This window comes from Nanorana parkeri, unplaced genomic scaffold (genome assembly GCF_000935625.1).
Source record: "Nanorana parkeri isolate BGI_ZX_2015 unplaced genomic scaffold, ASM93562v1 scaffold235, whole genome shotgun sequence".
In the NCBI taxonomy this organism is placed as follows: Eukaryota; Metazoa; Chordata; class Amphibia; order Anura; family Dicroglossidae; genus Nanorana; species Nanorana parkeri.
This window is the reverse complement of record NW_017306503.1, coordinates 1,328,921-1,349,609: the sequence shown is the minus strand read 5'-3', so window position 1 is coordinate 1,349,609 and position 20,689 is coordinate 1,328,921. Positions and strand designations below refer to the sequence as shown.

General features: G+C 39.8%; 1 protein-coding gene across 1 annotated transcript in view; it reads right to left on the bottom strand.

The window, feature by feature from the left end:
* The window catches only part of LOC108786943 (utrophin-like), a 583,766-nt gene that overhangs the window by 28,134 nt on the left and 534,943 nt on the right, over window positions 1-20,689 (bottom strand). Inside the window, exons 65-68 of the mRNA XM_018556366.1 lie at window positions 17,416-17,501; window positions 10,412-10,569; window positions 7,455-7,621; window positions 5,282-5,393 (exon numbers count right to left, since the gene is read on the bottom strand). Of these exons, the coding sequence (XP_018411868.1) occupies window positions 5,282-5,393; window positions 7,455-7,621; window positions 10,412-10,569; window positions 17,416-17,501 (523 nt within the window). The remainder of the gene's footprint in view (window positions 1-5,281; window positions 5,394-7,454; window positions 7,622-10,411; window positions 10,570-17,415; window positions 17,502-20,689) is intronic.

Below are 20,689 nucleotides of genomic sequence, written 5' to 3'. Positions count from 1 at the left end.
TTTCTAAGAAAGGCCACGAATTACCATTAAAACACACACACTATAACAGCAGACATTTCTATGCATTCCCTTTTTATAAATGAAGTACATTGCAGCTCTATAGATGAAATACAAAAGGTTAAGATAGTAATATTACATTATCATGATGTGTGTATCTTTAAATGGTTTACAATATTAGTCAGCAGCCTTGTAATAGGAACACATCAACAGTAATTACAAACTAAGCACACTGATCCTCAAGGGGGCAAGAATCAAATTTAACCTCAACACATTTAAAATAAGAAGGGAAATTCTGTAAATTCTAGTGTGATTGAAAAGTTCTATTCTAGCCTTAAGAACTGTTTACAGTTATAGATAAAACCTCTTTCACTTAGAGACAAATAATCTTTTCCACTTAGAAGTCCTAAATGCTTTTTCCAAGCTTCTAAAATGATGAAATAATTCGTTTACGGTTTGTTTTGCCTTAGAGTAAGAATCCTCTAAGTACATATTTTCTCTTTAGCAGTTTCAAAATGAAAACATGTTCTCAAGTGGAAGTGATGTTTCTGAGTGTTTATGGACTTCTCCTCCTCTTCTGATGCTCGGTTTGAACTTCAGCAGACCATCTTGACCATGTCTACATGCCTAAATGTATTTAGTTACTGCCATGTGATTGGCTGTGAAGATATTTGTGAAGAGGTGTACCTAATAAAGCGGCCAGTGAGTGTATAACACTCTAGCTGATTGGCTGGGAAGCTGGCTTCTCGGCCAATCAGCATCGAGCCAGCCGAACAGGCGGCTGGATGATGATTGACTGGGAAGCCGGCTTTCCAGCCTATCAGCATCGAGCCGGCATCCCGGCCAATCAGTAAGCCAGGAGGCGGGTCATTACTTGCCGCCCGGGTTCCTGATTGCCAAGGAAGCCGGCTCCATGCTGATTGGCTGGGAAGCCGGGTTTCCAGCCAATCACAATCGAGCTGGCCAAACAACATGGAGTCAGTTTCCGGCTTCCTGATTGCCTGGGAAGCAGGCTCCTTGCCAGTCGAAGCACTGGTATTGGTACTCGGTATCGGCGAGTTCCGAAAGCAAAATATCGGTACTCGTACTTGATACCGAAAAAACGGTATCGGTGCATCCCTAATTGTTACGCTTAGTGCTACAAGTAAATAAAACAAACATTTTTTGTCAGGTAAATATAAAATACTGTATATAAATATTCTGTATTCTCACTTTCAGCAAGCAGGTTCATTCTTTGCGGAAGAAGCCGGCCGGGAATGCATTCAGATACCAGCACAACTTCTTCCCTGCTAATGTACTTTTACAACCTTACAAAGAATGGAACTGACCTAATGTAGCAAACTGTTCTGCTGTCCTGTTCACACCCTAGTCATCAGCGTTTTTGCGCATATTAACGGACATTTTGTTTAGCGGCTAACCTAGCGGGTTTTGCATGAGTTTTGCGTGTTAGACACGCGGAGATGTACATTTTATACAGCAGACTGAAATGTATTGTGGTGAATGAACAAACGTGCGCAAAAACGTGCACAGAAATGTGCAAAACGCGTGTATCACACATTTCCATTGAAGTCTATGCGGCCAAACACTCTGTAATCTGCCCAAAAAAGTTTGTGTACTTTTCACAGCTTTCAGCATTTTACAGCTTGTGACAAAACTCTCAGGTGTGAACAGGGGCCATTGAAATGAATAGGATTTCTTGTGTTGAGAGTTTTATTGCACTTAGCTTTGAGCGTCAAAATGTCTAGGTGTGAACAGGGACTAAGACTAAGTGCCATACTGATTTAAGTGAAACATTTGTATCTTCACTGCTGCCATCATATTGCATTAGTATTTTGCTCTCTGACATCTGACCAGGCAATTATTTTACTGTTGCAAATTATATATGAATTATTAATTATTAATGGCTTTTCTTCTCACAACACAAATAATAATTATTTTTTTATCACAGTATTGAATACGTTATTGTGACAGATGTTGGTTAATATCAATGACATAAAGCAATATTTACTAAAAGGTCTCACAAAAGGTGCAATTCCCTAAGCTATTAAGTATGCAATTTGTCAGAGCATTCAGTTTTTTTTACCCACGTGTCTTGCCTGAGGAAGCGGATACTGAGTGACCCTGAAACATTGCACTTGTGTGATATGTCGCATCCACGTCAATAAAGACTCATCATATCCGTAATTGGAGTGCCGGTGTTCCATTCATATCATGTCCATGTGGCGGTGCCATCCGTCAACCACCGTTGCACCCACCTGCTCATTCTTGGAATAAGCAGTCAGGAGTGCGATGGGTATATGGATTTCTGTTATTTTTGGCTTTCATTGGCTCTCGTGGCAAATAATCATTAAGCTTAGTGACCAGAGTCCTACACTGTGTGGTGAAGTTGAAGACAAAGCAATGGGATTCTGAGTCAGTGACATTTTTCACATTGCTAGACACATGTATTGATGTCGGCTTATTCAAGTATGATTTATATAGTTGCTAAGTGGTGTGCAAATCAATGCTAGATTGTAGCAGAGCATAAAAAGTTCTGATTTAAGCAAAGAGAAGAGCCTTTGCAAGACAATGGGAGCAGTCGGAGAATAGGAAAAAAATTGAACTTCTGTGTGATTATAGGTTGATTTAATGGTATTTTAAATTCTTATAAACCTACAAAGTGCAGCTCAGAACATTGTAATTTATGGTAATGCAAAACAAGCTAGACAATAGTAACTGATAATACTCTTGCTGGCATGGATTGTCAGGACATGGAAAAAAGTAGGTTTAAAAAGTAAAGATAATCATAAACACAGCCATGGTGTACAGTCTCTATAAACAATTGCCCTTTTTTATATATATTGTAGCAGGTCATCATGTAGAGAGCAAGGAGAGGTCCTGCCCGGGGTTTATGTGTCACCCAGATTCCTCTCTTACACCCTCCGGAACCTATAGCAAGCCCCAGGTTTTACGCTTATAGACTGCTGAATTGCTGAATAATGCTCATTTCTGTACCGATAAGAAAACACTAGGTGGTATTAGAGGCAAAGCAGGAGCTGACCAGGAAAGCAAGCAGTGGAAAACCGTGAGCTGATCAAGTATCAGGGCAGCGAGAGGAGGTAGACAACAGATGATCATAGATGGGGGAAAGGGCGAGGCAGAACAGACAAACTGTTAGCTGATCAAGGACATGGGGAAGTGAAAGAGTGGAGGAATAGGAGATATAGGAGATTCTGCTGTATACAATGAACACTCACAGGAAACAGTGACAGTTTCCCCAGAAAAAAAACATGGATTTTTAATCCCTATTAATAGTATATAACAGAGGACATTTGTGGAAGTTCACCCTAAAATGACTCAGTGAACATTAAACAGTCAGATAACACATGTACCTTGACAAAGTGGAAAATTGACGGCTTTAAGCAGTGACACCATGCAACCTTTGGTATTCCTCAGCCTCCCTCATGCTATCTACATCTTTGACAACATCAGAGCACAGAGGAGGCACGTTCCAGCAGTTTTTACTTAGGCCAAAGGTTGCATGGTGTTGCTGGTAATAGGCAGTATTCCAGTGCTGATTTGTGGACAACCAGAGCACGTTCCTTGAGTACTTCTAGGGTAATTGTCCACTTTAAGGAGAGTTTTTTAATGTAGCTCCCACATGGAAATTTGTGGAACAGGAGGAAAGCTTAATGTGCAAATTATACTCCCTTGCAAGTTATAAATCAGTCCCTGTTATGTTTATTTGCCAGTTTAAAAATTGCTTGGGTATGCTCTGTCGGTTACTCAGTCTTCCTTTTACAAAGTGTTTTGGCAACATATTTCTTTAAAAAAAGTATTTTATATTTAGAGCACTGACTTTCCAGGCCATGGGTCCCAGCAGTTTTCTCAGACTGGCACATAAGAGAACAGGAGGCAGTTCCTGCTTTCAGTATTTGCATCGAAATGCCCTTAAAAGCTGGACATACATAGACAGTATTAGAGGCTTGGTAGAAATCTTTCGAAACAAACATACTTGTCCCACTCACTGTGTAATATATACACTATTTTCATATACAGGGATTTATGAAGATAGTAAGCTGTTGGTGAAAGATCAAATTTCCTAGCTTTTACAAAATTGTGTGCAATAATGTCAATTCTTGTAAACTGACAAGCCAAAACTCCATTGCAAATGCTAGCTATGAAGAGTTAAGCAAGTACAGTAAACTCTAAGTTATCCAGCAACAATGGGGATCGGTAGGTGCCAGATAACTGTAGTTTCTGGTTGCTTGAGAGTTAAAGGTAACTCATGCAACACCTCTCCCCAAACGGTACCCCACCCTCCCAGAACCCCATTCATCTGCCGCAGCCGACAGGTGAATGAAAGCAGCCGGGAGCATTGGCCAGATTGCTATTGGCTATTTTAAATTGCAATAGCCAATAGCAGGCTGGCTATTGAAACCCCGCACACTGAGTAGAGGAGCAGCCCTGAGAAAGTTCTCTTTCAGGTCTGTTCCTCTACTCAGTCGGCTGGAACAATAGCCAGCCTGCTATTGCAATTTGAAATAGCAAATAACAGGCTAGCTATTGAAACCTTGCCCAACAGTAGCCAGCCCACCTGGCTATTGTGCTCCTCTGCTCAGAGGGTGAGCACAATAGCCAGCCTGCTATTGGCTATTGCAGTTTGAAATAGCCAATAGCAGGCTGGCTTTTTCTCTCCATTGTTTACATTCTGCTGCCAACCGCGGAATCTAGCTGCTGGTCAACAGCAAGATGTAAACAAAGAATTTCATTAACTAAATACATTTTGTTGCTAATTACATTTTTTAGTGTGCACCAAGCAACCAGCATTTTTTTATGTGCATCAAGCCACCGAAAAAAAACAATAAAAAAAATAGAGGACACGTCTTTAATTTTTTTTTGCCAGTTGCTTGAGAGTGCCGTTTGCTGGAATGTTGGATAATGGGGAGTTTACTGTACTTCAGATATCAGCAATGATACAAGATTGCTAGACACTAAATTATGCACATAAGCTTGGGCAGAGTACTCTAGAACAGGCAAACTACATATATTTACCAATAGGTATAGTGCATATTGCATGGGTAAGTGAACTAAAACAGTTTGCAAAACATAGGCATAGCTGTGGCTTGTGAAGAAATGAGACCCAATATAAAGTGGTATCCAGAACTCTTAGGCTGTGACCTTTCTTTGAACATGCTTTAGCATTATTGTAAGAACTTGTAAAACTTCATATCAGACAAACCTGTCCATGCAGATTCATCAAAGTAATGAGACTTTTACAAAGGAACTTTGAAATGATACTCACTGGTATGCAGTATTCCACCATTGGGTGATGTAGCTTATGGCCCTTTGCTGTCCTTCCCGAAAAGAAACAACTCTGACAAACATCATAATTGAAGTGCTTCAGACTACGATACCTAAAATAAGTGCATAACACGATATATTAATGCTATAAAAAAATTGATTTTTTACAACAACAATGTGCAATAAAGATATGTATGACGTCACTGGCTTGCTCTGGTAAGAAGCTACAGGAAACAGCAAGCCACGTGGTAACCAATGGCAAGCAATAAGAAATTAGATTTCATGAGGCTGCCACATATAAGAGGCTAAATGCTCCATTCCCATTGGTGTCAATGATCTACTTCTTACTATAACTATTTGTACTTTCTAAAATGAGAAAAGATTTCGGGCATGGTACAACCTTTCATTCAGTGGAAGGAACTAAGTATGCCTGCTTTTGTGTGCCTATGTAAAAATCTGCAATTATAACCACAGTTTACTGACTTTTGTGACCACAGTTTTTTGAAGCTTAAATGCCCAGAGCAAGTTTAGCAGCATTGGTATGCACTGTGGGCAATATCCCGGTGACTAATTTTCTGATTGACAGCGAGTCTGAGCATTAGACACACACACACAGTTGCACATTGCAAATAATATACTATAAGGATGGGCAAAGGGCATTTTGAATGTGGACCTATATAGTCGTATTGTAATAACAAAAGTGCATTTAAAGCTTGTTTATTAAATAACTTTAAAACCATTCTTTGAATAGTGATATTTCCCAGCCAAAGCAGGTTAACTGCAAAGTCACAGCGTAGTCTCATAAATAATTACAAGCAACTATCTCCCTTTACGGCATTCTCTACCAGTTAATCAGTCTTAGGCACCTTATCCGCTAATTGCAATATAAATTTAGTGTCGAATAATAAGAGCAGTGTTAATAACTCTGCCACAAAGGATAAGGTAAGATTTTTAACAGTTAAAAGAAAAGCAGACAACATGCAGTAAAATGAGATTTTTGTACTTACCATAAAACCTTTTTCTCGTAGTACACTGAGGGACACATGAGTTCAGAAATAGTCAGGTTATATTGCCACCTTCAGGAGGTTGGGACACTAGCAAACAAAAAGCCAGCTCTCATTTAACCCCTTCTCTAGCCAGCAAGTGCTATGTCTCTGGACCTGAAAAAGCACTCGCTGAAAAGTACACAAATGTTTGGAAAGTGCAGATATGCATTGGCCTCTGCATAATGCAGAGGCCAATGCCCGAAGGTTACATTCCAGCCGCCAATGCTAATACTGAGGAAGTGCCGACCCTGATATGCAGAGATGAAGTCAAGCAGCAATTTAGCAAAAAAAAATCTTTATTGAACTTATTGAGAAAAGAAATCCATGAAGAAAAGAAGGCTAGCCAAACACAGATTTTTTTTTTATAGCAGAGCTAAAGAAAAGGCGTCCAAGTCATGCTAGTAAGAGGATGAGTTATATGGGGGCTGGCTAACATATTTTCTTTTTGCCAGTGTGCCAACCTTCTGTGGGTAGCAGCATAACCCTACAGTTTCTGAATTTCTGTGCCTCAATGGGTGAAAAAAACAAAACATATTGCGCTATATTTCTAATACAGTTCCTTTTATCTGGAAAATATCTTGAATGTAATTATTGCTTTGCAGCTAAAATGGCTGGTTTTAATACTGGGATCTATGATCCAGGAGGAGATGCACAATAAAAAAAAGTATTTTTCTTTGTAACCCCCTTAAAATCCAATTTACTCCTTGTGTTCACCGCAGCATACATTTTATTTTATTGTATGACAAACATCAGAACAAGCTGTATAATATCCTAGTCTTCTAAGTAATTGGGTAAGCTGCCCATTCCTTTTCTTGATAGAGGGCTGCTCATTTTATTGTTGTTTACTAAAATCTTTAGACTGAAGTGCTACCACATAGAAAAAGTGGCATACAGTATGTACACTCTCGCTACAGTTCAAGGATAACCCAGCTGGTATGTGAAGGAAGAATTGATTTAGCGGAGCAATCTTTCCACTGTTCAGCATCATGTCTCCTATATATTTGATATTTTGCCTTTTGTAGTGTACTGCATAAAAATAAATATGACAAGGTCTACCTATACACTGAGAAAGGTAGTAGAATGCTTATATCACGTTTGTTCTGACCCAACACTGGCGAATCCACTTACCTAAATCCTACAATGGGACATTCCTTGCAGATATTACACTTGGCTTGATGCTTAGCAGTTTCAGCTGCTGCCACTCTGTGAAGCACAGGTAGCCAGACCATGGACTGAGGCTCCAATCGCATCCATTGAATAAACTGTTTCACGTTGATCTCTGGCTTATTCTGAGCCTAGAATAAACATGGCAGTGAGTAGTAGTATAGTATAGAAGTATAGTAATTTAGGCCCCTTTCACACAGGATTCTGATCAGGTCTGCCTGTCAGTTTTTCTGATGGATCTGATCGGAAACCTGATGTTAGTCTATAGGAAGCCGGATCTAAGCAGATGTGAGTCTGTTTACATCCGATTCCCCCCTAGGTGTAGAAAACCAAACAAAACAGAGTTCCAATTTGGTGGACCTGATTGTGCTGGATTGGGGTAATCTGATCTTAATGGACACGTGCCTGTTTACATCCAGCTCTCCATAGACCAATATGAGTCTGGTAAGTTAATTTTTCACCCCTACTGCAAGATAACTCTCTGCTACCAACTTTCCTTGAATTAAGCTATTTTACAGTGTCAGAATGTTATGAAGAGCCTGCAGTGTGGGGTTATGAGATGGATATTTTCCAGTCAGTGAGGCATTAGTCAGTAAGCTCATAAATTCCTTTATGAACCCTGTTCACTAACAGAAAGGAGCATATTATTTATATAAGCAAACACATATCCTTGGGTAGAATGCTTTGAAAAGCTCATTTAGATTTCTTAAGAGCTTCAGCAATAAAACAAATGAATTAGAAACTAATGTACTGAAATTAAACGTGAACACATGAATTAAAGATCAGCTCAGCTCGATCTACTGCTAAATGTGTAGGTTGTTTGGAAATTCTTCTGAAAGCTAAAATAGCCTACAGTTTGCCTCAATTCTGGCATCACAAATATGGGGCAAGACGAGCATGCTGATTCATTTTTCAGCTATTGTATTTTGCAATTATGTCGAAAAACAAAAAAATGTAATATGAACAAAAATTTGCACCAGTACTTGTAAGCAATAACCAAAAGGGCTTTGACTTTTGTCCAACATGGAGCAAAGCCTGTTTGCCCTAACCCCCACCATTCTATAGTCCACTTTTTTAAGCAAGCATCAAGGGCCAGTGGGTAATCAGAGGGACGTCCTCCAAAATAGTTTTATTATATCATCCATCTTTGTCTTTATCAACATAAAGTAACATGATCACTTGATGAATACTAATACGAATAACTTTGAGGAAGGCTAAAATGCAATGTCTAAGCCTATGTTAGCCTAGATGATTAGTAGCACAGAACAAAAATACAGAAATATATCATAGATATCAAATATTTACATTTCTGTACAGGAATTTAATAACTTTTACTTTACATAGCTAGCTTTTAAAGTGTATGGAAACCCAAAATATATATTTTTAGTATGCTTGGCATCATGCCTAACAGTTTTCTTAAGCAAATCCTGACAATAACAGCATTTCCTGTTGCAGGCTGACAACGCAACTTAAAGGGTTATTAAACCCTCACGTTTTTTTGCATATATTTACAGCTAGAAGAGGAGGACAGAGGAGTCAGCGCTGGATCGGAGACAACCCCTGGAGGGACAGCTGAAAAGGACAGTAAAGAAGAAGATGATCGAATAAAGAGGCATCATTTAGGGTAAGTCTTGACACTAGCCTTTAATGTCACTTTAACCACTTCGGCTCTTACACCTCTATACCCCCCTATGAACCAGATCAGTTTTTACATTTCAGCTATGGACTTGTTTATGTAGTATTTACTTTTTCACTGCTTGAGAAAATAAAGTAATACATATATCACTTTTTTTAAGGACAAACAAGTGATAGTGATATTGTCACGCAAAAACTATTTTAAGTTTATGTAGTTTCTGGACAAAAAAAAAGTAACAACACTTTTGGTTAAAAATGAGAAACAAAATTACTGTAGATAAAAAGCATACATTTTATTTTATTATGTGTCCTGCTTATGAAACTAAAATTATGATCAGGTACAAAGCATTCCAATGATATTTGCAAAAAAATATTTTTTTTTTCAAATGTGCACTTGTTTTAATGCAAAACTAAAAAAAAAAAAAAAAAATATTTAAAAGATTAAAGGTTAGAAATGAACAAAATAAGTGAATGATAGCTAAGGGGGAAAAGGGAAGAAGATGTTTAATAGGGAAAATGTGGGGTTTTTACTTGTCAGGTTGCTTTAACTAACATCATATACACATGGAACCTTTATGCTTTTAAACTGTTTTTTTGGGTGTATAGAACATGCCAATATTCATAACTGGATATTGGGCAGGATTGTCAGCCTGCTGTGCAAGCCTGTTCAGCTGGCTGTTGGGTTGATTATCTGATAGACCTGATAGGCAGATTCACGAAAAAACGATTTGCCTAAGAATACTGCATACAGTGAAGCATGATGCCAAACATGCTGGAAAAAACAGATTTACAGACACTTCAAAGATATAGAGATCTGAAATCTCTCTCATTGGAAAACTATATGACAAGAAATACTAGAGCTATTTACCAGTCTGTATGTACTGTCCCATAACAACCCATCAATAGTTCTGCTTTCAACTTTGGATGTTTACATTTGATTGGCTGCTGTAAGGCAGTTATCCAGGAGTCTCATTGTTCTATAAGTATGTATGTCAGAGGGCTCTTCTAGCAACGAGTCCCCCTCACTGTGGCTGATTGGCTAGCCATGGTTGAAGCTTACAATGCCATTGGTTCTTTTTGTAGATGAATGAAACAAGGAATGGAGATCACAGAATGTTATCAGTATGGGTATAAATAAACAATTCTCTTTTGGATAGGTCAGACTGTGGCTCGATAACATACAACAGAGTGTATTTTAAGACTCCCTAGAAGCTTATATTATTTTCCTGTAATATTTTTACACAGCATGATATCAGTAAAAACTCAAATTAGTTGTCTTTACTTACATGTTGAAAACAACTACGGACACTTGGTTCAATATTACTTCCACCGAAGGCTGCCACTTCCCCCAGCTGCCGTGGGATTTGAATAGCATCATGCAGTAGTAAGCCCAACTGCTTCTGGTCACAAGTGTCTGCTGCCCCAGAAACTTCCTGGAAAAGATCTAGGAAGAAAAAAAATGTTAATGGTCTCCATGGGTAGTTAACCTATGAGGCAACCAAATGCTGTAATGTATCGCATCATATTAAGGTAAGAATTAAAATAATAATAATCCTCTATATAGTCCTAGATGGATTTATGACAACAGATTTTGGTGAGAAAAAAAAATATAAAATATAAAAAGTAGAAGATCCATGAAATATTGCCTCCTTCATTTTTCATCATTGTAGTTTTAGAGGTTTCTGATATACAGACCCATATCAGTGCATGTATCTTTTTAGAAAGCCATGCTTCAATCACACCAAATATAGATAGGACTGAGGTCAGGACTTTGACCAGGCCATTCTCATATTATATATTACATTTGATTCACTGTTATTAATCTATAGCTGTGTTTTGTATCTTAGTCATGTAACATAATTTTTTATTCTTGAGTTTTTTGTTTTGTTATGTTCAATAGGTTTTTATTGAAAATTTTTCAAAATTTTTCTTAGGGGAATTCTCGAAATAGAACCTCCAGGCCCCATACGGTACTGTGCAAATTATATGTGGGTTCGCCTGCACTATATGCTTAATTTGGAGATATTGGAGAAAGCAACTAGAGGGCAGCCCATGTGTCGATGACAAGGAAGAGAAGGGTATTAGTTTACCATCAATTAGCAAATCTTGCAGGTGTCGGATCTCTCCAGACGTGTAAACCTGGGCGGTAGGGGTGGAGTACAGTGCCATAATTGCCGATAGGATCCATCCCGAGAATCCAAATTTTGGATAGATAGATAGATAGTGCCAATTAATTCTGTCGAACGCCTTCTCCGCATCCAAAGTTAGGAGCAGAGAAGGCGTTTTGGAGCGTTCTACGTAGTGGATCAGGTTTATGACTCTGCGGGTAGCATCCGGAGCACCCCGGCCCTATTCTTGAGTTTTTTAATGAGGTGCCTGATATTGTACCAAAGCATTTGCCAATACAGCATAAGGTTCTTTGGTCCCTCAGTGACTGAAAAACATCCAGGAAATGAGGCAGCAAAGCAACCCCAAAACATTATACGCCCTACACCACTGTTCACAGATAAAGGGGTCTATTCACAAAGCTGCCGAAGGATCTAGCCGTAGCTTCGGCTGATACTTCGTCTAGCTTCGACCCCAGGACCCCTTTGGTTCAGTAGAACCGAAGGGCTGCTGTACGGGCTATTCACTATAGCCCGTACAGCTCTCGAAGTTGGCAGAGGGGCTCGGTCGAGCCGAAGGCATATGCTTCGGCTCGACTGAGCCAAAGTGAAAGCGGAAGCTGGCCATTGGCCGGCCAACAGCCTGCCACTGACTGCTGGACGGAGCCAGCCGTCATCTCACGGCTGGCTCCGGCCACTTGCACAGACAGATCATCGTCCCTGGTTACCAGGGACGCTGATCTCCAGACAGCCCAACTCTCCTAGACGCTCCGGGAGTCTCCTATTAGATAGCTCTAGCAGAGTAAACCTTTCCCTGCTCTGTTGTCTTTTTTTTTTTCCGACATCGGAGCCGTTGGCTGCTGTCAGAATAAAAAAAAACATCATAGGAATGCATAGCTACATTCCTATTGGCTATTTCAATTTGCAATAGCCAATAGCAAACTGGCTATTGCACCCGCCCACTGCTGCCAAGTGAAATTGCAAAGTGAAATAGCAAATAGGAATCTAGCTATGCATTCCTATGGTGTTTTTTTTATTTTATTCTGACGGCAGCAGAACGGCCCGGCCAATAGAAAACAGTTGGGCGGAGCTAGCTGTCATTGCTAGCTCCGCCCAACCGTTTTATATTTTATGTCTTCTACTTTTTTAACTGTTTTTCTATTCTGCTCGGTACCACAGAGGTACCGAGCAGAGTAGCCGAGCCGAATGCCGAAGGCATCTATGAGAATAGGCCGAACAGCAGCGAGTAGCCTGCCGGAGGTTCGGCTCAGCCGATCCAGATGTAGGATCGGCTGAGTGGAACTCCTTCTGCACTTCGTGTCGATCGAACATGCTGAGCGTGTTTGGCCCACCCGAAGCCAGCCGATGTAAGGCTGAAATCAGCCGTACAAGCCTGAAGTGAATAGCCGAACAGCTGCTCACTTCACTTTGGGTCGGTTATTCACATGGCTGCCTACGGCAGCTTTGTAATTAGACCCCAAAGTTGTGGTTTTAGTATGCAGTGTATTCCTCCCAAAGTTTTGCTTCCCCAAATCCTGTGTTGGTGATGGTACATAATACGTCACATATTCCCAGCAGAAAGTCAAAGTCTACCAAGCTCTACAAACTGTTAATCTGAAACAATGTTATTCAGGGTAGAAGAAAGCATCATGCAGACAATTTACATTTCCTTTTTAACACTACAAGAAGTAATTAATTGGGAGTTTCATAGATATCTCTCAGGCTTTCTCTGATTTCCTGATAATAATGTAAACCCACTTAGCTAACAATAGATGTCTGACATTCTGTGCTGACAGTTGAATGGAAGATTGCCCATCTGACCTGCTATAAAAGAGTGAGAGTATGGAGCAGACAGAGAAGGGAAAACAAAATGCAGTGCTCTCACTGTAGACAAAGTCAGATTTTATAGCTGAATTCTCAAAGGAATCTATAACAGCAGCAGGTGCTAATGGATAGGAAGCATTCGCGTCCCGAATGAATTATCCACACCAGTAAGCAGGCTTCTAAAAACTGGCCTTGGAATGTGTTAAATAAGTTCAGTTTACCTCACACAGGCTATAATAAATGCATACAACTGCATGGACAACATAAGCAGCAAAACTGCTAGATCTTTAAAATCACACAAACCTGATGTATGATTCAGTCGTGTACTGACTATGTATTATTCTATTATTTTAATTTATCTGCAAATAATGGGAGATGACTAATGGCATTTGTGCTAAGGAGAATGCTTTAAAGAGTTAACTAACAGCTATACAGTCAGGACTGTAGCTTTAGGCATTAACAGTTTACCAATCTCAAATCAATATTTTTTTTAGCAAAGTGAATCTTTATGGACCTTCTATTTGCAATCAGTCTGATGATAATGGAAAATAACAGATTTAGGCCTTATAAATAACCATTACATTGTGTTATAAGCCCCCCCACCCCTAACTGCCACTGAGAATTTCTGTCAGATGCAGAGAAAAATATGCTCTATACCCTTAGACAAAATACTATTCGCTTAATAGCAGATTCCAGCAGACAATAACACCATAGATGTAAAAGACTTTCAAGGCTAATGCTTAAAAAAAAATATGGCAACAGGAAGCTTTTCACAAAGGTTTGCTGATCATTAGAGAGATCCATTCATCAAAATGGTGAACAAAGTTGGCAAAACACCAAGCAAGTCTGTAAACAATAAACAGACACAGAGTTGCTCAAAGAACAGGATTAAAGTGAAGTAATCCACATGAAAGGACCAGGGTTCCACATACACAATCCAGACCAGAACATGTACAGTCTTGCTTGGAAATGTCCCAGGTGAAGCTGATTGCTTGTCTGTCAGGCAATGTGACACTTTCTAAAGCTTATGGTCTATATATTGATTGATAAGAGGGTAAGATATGATTTCAAAACTGTGCTGTTTACCTTCTCTGGCAGCTATCCATGCTCTTGGAAGCAAGTCAAAAAGAAGGGTAAACAAGTCTGTAGGAAAGGTCAGCATGTTAACCAGAAATTTCAAGGGTGTGGTAGCTTTCTTTGTTTTACATATCAAGAGGTTGAAGGAGGTATACAAATATTTATAGGTATAGTAAAATAATATTTTAAGCTGAATTACAGCATAAAAATGTTTGCTAAAGTGCTAAAATGTATCCTAATTACAAGTGTTTTTTTGGAAGAATATGGCCATTTAGAGATGTTTATGTAATAGGCAGTAAAATAGTATACAGAAGATAAGTGGTTTACCTAATAATAATAAGACAGCACAGTAAAGAACATATATTGCAAAAGTAATCACTACAGAGACTTATCCCATAGTCATTATCATGTCTGCAAGCCTTGAACCTCCTGTGATTACATGGTGATGGCCCAAGAAGAAGTTTGCCAAATCTCATTTTAAATTGTTGGAACTGTGAAGGAGAGGACAAGACTATGTATAGAAAGTGTTACAAATCTGTCTGACTCAATCTAACTAAGCCATGAGACATAGCATATTGCTCGGCTGGCGGTACTTCGATGATGGGAGAGAATTTTTAAATTAGATATTTCTGCTGCTAAAGTTTTGTTTTTTAAATCTGTTTTTACTACACACACTTCACATACAGATGCATAGTGCAGTTAAAGGAATTATTGCCTTAACAAATGTCATCTAAGACAAAGATTAAAGCTGTCAAGGAAGTCTTTACAATCAGTACAATCAGGGCCGTCTTTAATATTGATTGGACCCTGGGCAAACATTTTCCTGGGCCCCTCACCCCCTACGGTAGACATCACGCAGTCATGCTACGTAGCATATGGCAGGGATGGAGCAACACTATGCGATGTCAATGACATAGTAACCAGAACGGTGCTGCGGGCATCTTTTGCAGGAGATGCGTAACTTGAAACCTTAGTGCCCCGACGCAAAAAACCATTAAGGTCCCCCCACCCCCATCAAAAAGAGCGTGATTGGATGCTTTTCAATAAATAATTGTTGTAAATGGCTCCTGTTGTGAGGATAACTAAGCCTATTGTTACCAAACTGTAACATGCAATAACCGTAAAGCATGTTCCCATCACTGGCGGAACTACCAGGGTCACAGTGGGTGACAGTGGTCACATGTGCATATTTAGGAATCATAAATATAGTGCTTGTTGTTTAACCCTTTTGCTGCCGAGGCATTTTTTTGCACACATTATAATCCACATTTTAGGCCTGAAAATGATATATTCTGAAAGCAAAAACCCTGTAGAATAAAATGGTGACAGTTGCAAATTTCTACATTGCACAATATTAGCGCAACTCTTTATCAAACCCAAAATTGTTGAAAAAAAATAAAATTAAGGTAATTTTAATGCCCAAAACCACAATATAATACCCAATAATAAAATATAAAAGATTAAGTTATGATGAGTAAATAAATACCCAACATGCCCAGGTTAAAAATTGCGTGCATCCGCGAAACGGCGACAACATACAGTACTCCAAATTGTCCATCGGCAACGCTTTAAAAAGCCGTACAGGTTAACTGTGAATATTGGCCCTAGAATTATTGCTCTCACTCTGACATGCAAAGCGATATCTAATGTGTAGCATGATCAACGTTTTTGTACGTAGGTGCACCCAATGTGCGTTTACGTTAATATTTATTTTTACATTTATTTTTTTTACACTTTTTTTAACTTAATTTAATCGATATCCCATTAAGGGGGCTCAAAAGCCCCCTATGTGATAGCACATTGGAGGTGACAGGTTTACCTTAAGGGGACATTAGGGGTCAATTAGGCCTAGTGTCACCTCCACTCCAAAGAAGCTATTGGAGCACAGATTGTACTAAAGGGGCAGTTGCTTTGGGCTGGTTAGAGGGAAAAAAGCTTGTAAAACTCTTGAAATTAGCAAATGATCCAACATACTGCAAGTGTGTAAATATGAAATGGCCAGTAAAATATTATTTACACACCATGGTTATCAAAACACCGGCAACTAACAGCACCCCCCGCTGAAAGCTCGGGCACCTACAGCCTGCCACCTCCTGCTCGGTCGACTGATAGCTCTGCTGCCCACCTCCTCCCGCTCAGCCAGCTGACTGCTAGGCCGCCCACTGCCTTCCGGTCAGCCATCTCCCGCCCGCATGACAGCTCCTTCCCCTGGCCGCTTCAGGCAGGGAAAAAGATAGGGTCAGCCCTGGGTCCGGGCATTGTCTCCAAGGCTTTGCCAGGAATAAGCTGACCCAAAAAACTGCAAAAAGAGCCCTTCCTGGCCTGCAGTTTACAAAAAGCCTTGTGAAAAGAAATATCTTGATAAAAAGTAAAAAATGGCAAGTGAAATGGGTTTGCTTTTCTCTGAAAAGACAAAGGAAAAGACATCCATTCTCCTAGGACATTAGCAAGAAATTGAAGCATGATGGGAGTAAGAGGGGTAATGGCTGAATAACAGCTTTTTATTTTCCAGTGTCCAATTCTCCTTTAGGCAGCAGTATAACCCATTTCTTCTGATCCCTTAATGAAGGGATAAGAAAAAAAATATACTGTACATACACACACACACACACACATATATCTAATTGTTTTTAGCTAGTTGTAAACATCTATCCTACATTAAGCTGTCTTTATATTTGAAACCGGAGGAGTGATGGTTGTGCATAGGCATATTTCTATTTCCTGCACAAGTTTTATTAATTTGTCATGAAGTGCTCCATGTCAATCTGGATATTTAACTTGTTGAGTTTATCTTTATGTGCCAGTCTTTGTTTAATTCTCCAAATTGATAAAATATTCACAACCCATGTCAGAAAACATGTATTAAACCTTGCTTTTAGTAATTGGTAGAGCCTTTCAAAAGCTGCAATACCCTTCACTAACAGGGCTATTCACAAAAGGGTGAAGATTATGGAGAAGGCAGGAGAAGTGAACAATCTAGGACAGCATAGCTGAACTAAAAACTGAGCTGAATTGGAGAATCTTTCCAAATCAGCTATTTTGGCCTAGTTTTTCCATTTTTCCTGTGTTCTCCAAACTCTTCACCCTTTTATGAATAGCCCCTGTAAGTGTTTTCTGTAGTAGCTTATCACACTTGAACAATACCTAAGAGTAATGCTGGTCTCTCTACCAAAATCTGCGAGTTCAATGATATTTCTAGGATTCCCTGCATGAAAACCAAAACATATTTGTACAGCGAGAACCCTTCATACGACATATCTTCCAATTATCAAAATTCAACTTACATCTGTATTTTTCTTCCAGAAGTCCTTTGGACAGAGACATAAGCCCAATCTTCAGAGACTGTACACGAATCTTCCCTGTACGACCACTGCAAGAGAAACAGTCTCATTAGTTACATCCATTGTGACATAAATTAGTGCAGTATATTCAACTAATTCTACAGATAAAACGCTAACAGTTACAGCCTGTATACAAGAGATGTGTCAGTACTGCTTTTCTCTCCATACAAGTCAACAGAAAATCTGTTTGAAACAGACTGATGCAGCTTAGAAGTTCAAATTCAGGTCAGAAACATGAAAGAATACACCATAAATGATCTCAGAAATGTCTAACACTGATCTTAAATGCAGTGTAAATGTTTCTACTCTCTGTAGCATTTAGGATCCACCCATCTGCAGAAGAAAAAAAGAGCAAGGAGGACCTGTGACATCATTGGACATGTCCTAAGACTATTTGATGTTTTTTAGCTTCTTAGTATTACTATCATGTCGCTTATAGTGAAGACAAACTCCAATCATGTAAAGGTAAAAGAAAAAAAAAACACCTGTAGAATGATTAAAGGTAGGTGACAATTGTGCAAGAAAATGTCATAAAGGTACTCACATTTATAAGTTTGTTGAACACCTAAAAAGGGTCAGACAACCTGGTGACAAAGCCAGCAGAGAATATTTTCTGTCTCCACGCAGACTGGACATACTCAATGCTTGGGGATCCTATGCCTAGGGTTTTGAAGAACCGGTATACACATGGATAAGAATGCTGATGCCGCAAAATGTAAAAGACTGTGGTGTGCAGAGGAGACATAAGTCTGAAGAAAATTTACTTCATAAAAGGTCACAGCACGAAGTAAAAACACCTTACTTGCTGCTGTATCGAACAAAAAAAACCCTTTTATTAATTAAACATTCTTTAGACATGTATGTCTCCTCGGGCACCTCTACCTACCACCTACCTTACATTTTGGGGCATCAGTATCCTTATCCATGTCCCTTATAGGGAGATTTCCTCTCACTTCCAGTCATTGTGACACCCAGATCATGAACGTCTTGTCTTGCCCTCCTCCCTGAAGTATGCTCTTCATACTTTCCTTCAAAGAATTCACAGTTGCTGCCAACAGTGTCACTCACTTCCTAATGGACTATATATAGGAAAAGTTGGAAATCTACAATTCCTCCTCAGAGGGAAAACAGGAATGTCAGTTCAGAGCAGTGCCTAAATGTCTCCAAGAAAGGAAGTGAGGGAAAATTTCCCTAACCGTCACACAGACTGATATAAAATCCTGACTCAGGCTCTAACAAAACAAATAAAAAGTGCCGTGGTTGGAGCTCTGTTTTATGTTTGAAATAATCCCATGCTAGATGAATTATTAAACTTTTCCCATTATGCTGAAGTGGGACTGCAGTCTCTTGTAACAATTCTGAACTGCAGTCTTCATGTTGCAATGTGTGAGGGTAAGGGCACTGCAAGGGGGTGCTTTGGACCAAGGAATGCTTGGAGCACATTTTTGAAAGCTAAGACTTAAAGGGTATCTATGGTATAAAACTAAAAAAACTAATTTATTTCTACAATGAATTTCCATTCTATCCCACTCCTAACAACCATATCAATCTAGAAGTTTGTAACCTTATTGAAGATTCCCAGAAGATGTACCACAATTTCACTCAGCCCTTGTGTCACAACTCTCACAGAGCCTGCCTTCTAAACTACAACTCAACTTCTGAACAATGTAACATTTTCATTGCCTGCTAGAAACAATGCATTAACGGCAGTGGTGGAACTACCGGACGCTTTGGAGCCCGAGGCAGGGGGGGGGGCTGGTCAGCAGCAGAAAGGAAGGCTGCATTAGTGTGTGTGTGCGAGTGTAATAGAGTTACCCGTCCGTCGCTCCGGATCGGCGCAGGCTTCTGCCACGTCAACAGGCCCCTCCTCCTATGTTAGCTTAAAGCCGCACGAGTTTACTTGCCCGGCGTTCGAGCAAGGGAGAAGTCGCTGGGCAATGCAGCTCCTATCCCACACGCTGAACTCTCTTCTGATTTCCACAGGCAGCTTACCCTCTCAAGGGATCCACCACTGTGAGACTCCTTCCCTTCTTCCTGACCACAGCATTAGAGATCTCCTCCTCTCCAGCTACAGGAACTAACCTCACTTCCTCCCTGAATCTCCATTGGGATTACTGGCATATCCCTCCACACATCGATCTGAATATCGATCTGGTTTACAGAGGGACTTTCTGTGGAACTCTTCTCAAAACGCAAGTACTTGTAGTAGAATGCTATTCCCACACTGACTGTCTGTTCTACTTTCATAGTACAAGTACTTGCTGCCTTAATCTACTACCAAGAAGATTTTATGTTAAACATTTCCCGCACTCAGGCTATAGATACTGCTTAAAGGGACTCTGTGTGTACTAGAGGTCTTTCTGTGAGAGGATACAGGGGAACCTCGCCAAAACCACATCTATAGGAGTTAATCCTAGTGTTCCAAAGTGCCCGGGGGGTTACATGGGGGGGGGTGTATTTCTCTATGTTTGTGTGTATTTAACCCATTCATACCTGTTTAGTTTGCGATTAGGTTTAAGGATTCCTGCATCAGGAACTTGCGTTTTTCCTGCAGCAGGAATCCCTAATCTGGTATTTACAAGTGGCAGCTGTCACCCGTTCAAGTTAATGATCAGGTGACAGCCACTGCATGTAAATGCCTACAAACCACATGTAATGGTATGTGTTATGATTACATGTGGTTAGGAATCAATCACTATCCCTGGATGCACGATCAATGATTGTTCTCTAACTGCATGTAATCATATATAATAATATATACTGTAGCTCAGGCAGCAGGCCACATGACTGTAGCAATGTGTTGTTCAGTGGCATTTTTTTGGGGGCGGGCCCTGTGATTTCTAGTCACGCCCCTGATTAAGGGCTATGTAGTCTTAAGAAATCCAGAAAGCATAAGATCAAGCAGCACGGTAAGAGATGCAAAGCATATTGGGAATCCAGGAAGTTTTTGAAAGTGGTGGGCAGATAGAAGGCAGCACTTACTACATAAAAAGGGATTTTTTAACCAGTTGACATCCGCGGTGTTAAACCCCCTTCCCATCCAGGCCATTTTTCAGTATTCAGCGCTGCGGTACTTTAACTGACATTTATTCCGTCATGCAGCGCTGTACTGAAATGAATTTTATACCCTTTTTTGGGGACAGATAGAGCTTTCTTTTGGTGGTATTTATTCACCACTGGGGGTTTTATTTTTTTACTATATTAAGGAAAAATTACC